At 34.6% G+C, this 4,663-nt stretch overlaps 1 protein-coding gene across 2 annotated transcripts; it reads right to left on the minus strand.

Annotated features, from left to right (window-relative positions):
- Positions 1 to 289: 289 nt before the first annotated feature.
- Positions 290 to 4,429, minus strand: LOC116106496 (TBC1 domain family member 15-like). Of its 2 annotated transcripts, none has more exons than XM_031392861.1 (9): positions 4,078 to 4,428; positions 3,848 to 3,943; positions 3,110 to 3,213; positions 2,399 to 2,610; positions 2,157 to 2,279; positions 1,981 to 2,069; positions 1,292 to 1,397; positions 603 to 700; positions 290 to 425 (listed from the first exon to the last, which is right to left on the minus strand). In XM_031392861.1, exons 1-9 carry the CDS (start codon positions 4,183 to 4,185, stop codon positions 411 to 413), a joined length of 951 nt encoding a protein of 316 aa, XP_031248721.1. In that variant the 5' UTR covers positions 4,186 to 4,428; the 3' UTR covers positions 290 to 410. The 2 variants fall into 2 exon arrangements, with proteins under 2 accessions (XP_031248721.1, XP_031248722.1); XM_031392862.1 differs by having other exon boundaries at positions 368 to 425; positions 595 to 700; positions 4,078 to 4,429.
- Between the last annotated feature and the right edge of the window lie 234 nt (positions 4,430 to 4,663).

Genomic DNA, 4,663 nt, shown 5'->3' on the forward strand with positions numbered 1-4,663 from the left:
ACTTTTTCTGAATCTTCAATGCCTCGTTACATGCCTTTTTAGCATCCAAATTTCCAGTAATGTCACCCAAAATCTGAAAAGAGACCGTTCCACAATCAGATTAATGTTGATGCACTATGCATATGTACACACAGAGAGGGAGAGGGAGAGGGAGAGGGAGAAGAAGACCTTGACAACATCATCCAGACCCTTGGCCTCCTTTAAAAGTTTCTTATTCTTGGTCTCAAGAACACTTGCTACAAGAAAAACAGAGAGTGCACTTTGTTTTTCCGATTGTCCAGACTTCACATTTTTTCTCACAAACTTTCCATACTGCTTTAGCTGCTTGTCATTTACTTTAGATGCTTCGCTTTTATTTGAACTTGACTCATATGATGAAAAGATGTTTGGGTTGTATTCCATGGCCCACATCAGCTGAAACCGATCTATCTTATATATTAAAATAAACTTATGATAAAGAAACTCAACCAATAGAATGTAACAAATTACTATATCAATAAGACCTTAAATTCAGTCAAAACCCAGGAAACAGTGCTTTTAATTAACAAAAAAAAATTCCATTTCAAAGAGAAATCCAAAAAACAAGAATAATACATCCTTACCTCCCAAAGATACAACGCATCCACAAAGGAAAACTCTCTCCGGAAAAGAACCATCAGCATGCGAAATGCAAACAGATACTCTCCACCATCTAGATCCTCTGCCAAATGAAAGAAATGAGAGTTTAGCTGACAAATAAGGTCACATCTCATAGACATGCTTATGACAGAACATCATCGAACATATTTTTGTGGAGAGGAGACAGGAGTAGGGAATGCAAAATGAATTAGCAAAATCCGTTGTGCACTGTGTTTTTCTACTTGTTAAATAAGTGATTTTTTCTTCTTCTAGTAACTCACCCTAGGAATTGGTATTTCATTGCCCCAACTTCAATCTTTCTTACCTTTACTGTAATCTGCTTTATTCCTGCAACTTTCTCTTAAGCTCAATCGCAATAATTTGCTTGAAAAAGTAACATAATTTTTACTACAATCAAGTCCTACATAATGCAATTATATGTGCTGCACAAAATCTAACTGTTTGAATGAAAGCAAACCAGAGGCACCATTGTCTCAAATTTTTTGAAATTTTAATTCTTTGGCTACCTTTCCTGGATGATTTAGCTAAGCAGAGTAAAAAATCAAACTAATAATGTCAACGATACCAAGCAATATGCAATAAAAACATAAAACAACTAGTACAAATTAAAACATAAAACTTGCACCAAAAATAGATGAACAGGATTACATACCAAGGTGTTGATGAAGCTTAGGATCAATGGTTTTAATAATTTGTGAGAGTGTGCTTAACTGCGTTTGCACCCCTATTGAACTTGTAGTGCACCTAAAGTTTTCTCTCTGTTATAGAAACAAAAGCAGGCATTAAAAGATAGAATGAAAAGCATTAATCATGAACATATCATTCATCATCACAGAACCTAAAGAATGAAAAATTAAATACACAAAAGCAAATCACAAAAAGATATAAGCATTGAATTAAATGACATAATGCTTTCAGGAATACCAATCCAAAATCACCATGTAGAATCACAATCAGCAGAAACTGAATCAAACCAAGTAATGCATACTAAGTATAAAGAGAAAATCATCCATATGGGTAGGCTGTCCGACCAATTATATATACAGAAAAGAAATTGTCAGGTTCATGATCATGACCTGAATATTTTCTCTTTTTATCCCAATTTCTGTAGCGTCTTAGTAATGCAGAGGCTATTCTCAATAAAGTTAAAAACTTGTAAAGTGCATAATCAAGAAAATAATTTACCGAGGAACTCAAGTCAATTTGGCCCAAAACATTTGGATTGTGTCACTATTAACCACTCATTTAAACTAATTCCCTGGATGATGAAGGTAAAAAAGGTAGTCCACGCTACTTGCACAAAAGATTTTATAAAAATAATGTCATGAATTTGATGCATACCAGTCTTCGCATTGCATGCTCAAAACACCAAAAGGCATCTGCTTCATTTTCAAGAAGAATTATCATTGGAGAGGCAATATCATTCATTCCTGCCCAACAAAATAATCCCAAAATAACTATTTGAACTGAGAATTATTTCAGTTTTGCAGTAAATTATGCAGCTTATAGTAATTCACCTTGAACATAACCAATATCGTTGTCCACCCACGAATAAATTGCAAGAACATCCCAAAGTTTTGCCTGATTTATTTCACTTTCATAAAAGACAAGAGCTCGATCTGTTCGAACAACATCCAAACCTGCAATCCAAACATTTACCAGCTCTGCTAATTACTTCTCAAAGTTAATAAAAGACAAAATAGACTCAGAAGATAACAATAAAATTCAGTGGAAATGAAATTATGCACCACATATATACCAATTTGAGGCAAGCAGAGCATCCATTGAAGCACTTTCTTGTCGGAAATAGCACTATTTACATGCCAGTCCTGATCTTGTGAATCATTGTTTGCTGAAGAATCTTGTAACATTTGCCCGTCATCAGATACAATAGCTGCCGTAATTATTTTTCCACTACCAATGATGGGAACCATGTTTTGACATTCAATTTTCCATCTTCCGTACTGCTGCCTAAGATGATTGGTGTAAGATATTAAGCCATATGGGAGTTATTAGTAACCAGTCACACAAGGCCATATTGGGGAACATGCAAAGACACCTATTTATAAATTAAGATAATGATCTCAAACTTAAAGACCAAGGACCGAATTGTGAAATGGCAAATAATTCATAGATCAAATGGTTCAGCATGCTGACTGTCAGAAAGCATGTTTATGATTTTTTTTTTTTTTTTTTTTTTTATGTGATGGGACATGTATGCATGTTTGGGAAAATGTAGTAGTTGTGTGTGTGTTTCTCACCCGAAATTAACCAATGTACGTTGACAACATAAATGCGTGTAAACTCATACTATTGTCTAATCGTATATAGTTTCCAAAACACATCTAAAGCCCTAGTGAAAACTAATATGGAAGGAGACCATACCATAAAGCATTCAGTTTATTTGCCATAGTGCTCAAATTCATTTACTTATATACAAGTTAAATTATAATTTAAAGGAAGACATTACCTCCTGCATTGCCTCAGTTGAGTTCGTTCATCAAAGGTGCTGTCAGGATCAAAGCAACCCAACAAGAACTCCCATACTAACCCTTTGATTGAAGGATGAATACCCTAGCATAGAATCCAAGTAAGCAAATACTCTACACCTTTTACATTTCACAAATTAAAAGGATCATCCTACATGCTAGTGGAGTATACTACACATTAGCAAAAAACGTCAGTATCAAAAGTTATCATTTGTCACTAAAATGAGTCATTTTATATCTGAAAAAGGTGGTTACATAATAATAAACATACCAGCATGTAAACTAACAACATCAAAGGATGGAAGGACGTTAATGCTAGTACCAAGATCACTGATATACATCTTACATACATGTATAATTGGTTGGGGAGAGTGAGAGAGAGATAAAAAAATCCATATGCAGTGACTATTCAATTTCATAAACCGTTTGCTATCTCACAGGAGCAAATAAAATGTGAAAAACACAATCATTCAATTTTTGTTGACTGAATCAAGTTTGGCCACAGTATACTAACGATCTAAGTATGAAGGGTGAAAGAAACTCATGCTGATAGGCTCCAAACAACTACTTGCCAATATGGGATTAAATTTTACATCCTGATTAAGCCCTCCAGTAAGCTTTACAGAGAGTCTGTGTTCATAATATATGTCTGAGAGTGCTATGAGAGATCCAGATTATAACTTGAGAACGCCCAATAAAACAAGAAAAAAAAAAAGTACCCCTCTCTGGATTCGTCTAAGCACTTTGGCTATATCCAAATGACCATCTTCAGAGAATGCAGCTTGCCATTTTCTTGGACTAAGAGTTTTCCCAGCCTGTGAGCAAACAAAGTAGAAATTCAAACAACATAAATAAAAAAAACTACAAAAGAGAATCATAACCAATGAAATCCAAATTTTGGAAAAGAAAGTTGGTATTGCCGAAAGAGATGAATAGACAAGAAACATACCCGGGCTCTAAAACGGGCCTTGGGGACGTCAGCAGCGCATTCGGGTCGAATTGGATAGAAGGCATGAAGATCATCATCTGCAGATTTCCTGAGAAAAATGCCCGCCATTCCCTCCAACACCAATGAATTGCTAGTGGATGATCTTCATGCAAATCCTTTAATACAAAAACAAAAACTATAAAAACTGTTCATGGGATGCTGATTTTGATGTTTGTAGATTGCAAATTTTGGAGCGATGAAGACGCTTACACCTTCAGCGGAAATTTCCTTTCTTAATTTCTTCTCTGCCTTCGTTTTCGGATGTTTTCACGAGAGCGACAATATTTGACGAGGACTTGGACATCAATTCTTATTCTATTTTATTTGGAGCCGTCAATTCATTCTGTAACAAGAAAGGAAACTTAGCATTTTAATCCAAATTATTTCTATATTCGAATGTAATTGATAATCTATAAAGTATTTAACGTAATTACAAATTCAATTAAGTTGAATTAACTCACGCTAATTTTAAAAAGTATAGGTTAAAACGGTCATTTTCCTTAGAGTAAACGACATTTTCCTACCCAAGGTTTGACAAAATTCTAAG

Source organism: Pistacia vera, unplaced genomic scaffold, assembly GCF_008641045.1.
Source record: "Pistacia vera cultivar Batoury unplaced genomic scaffold, PisVer_v2 Contig518, whole genome shotgun sequence".
Classification (NCBI taxonomy): Eukaryota; Viridiplantae; Streptophyta; class Magnoliopsida; order Sapindales; family Anacardiaceae; genus Pistacia; species Pistacia vera.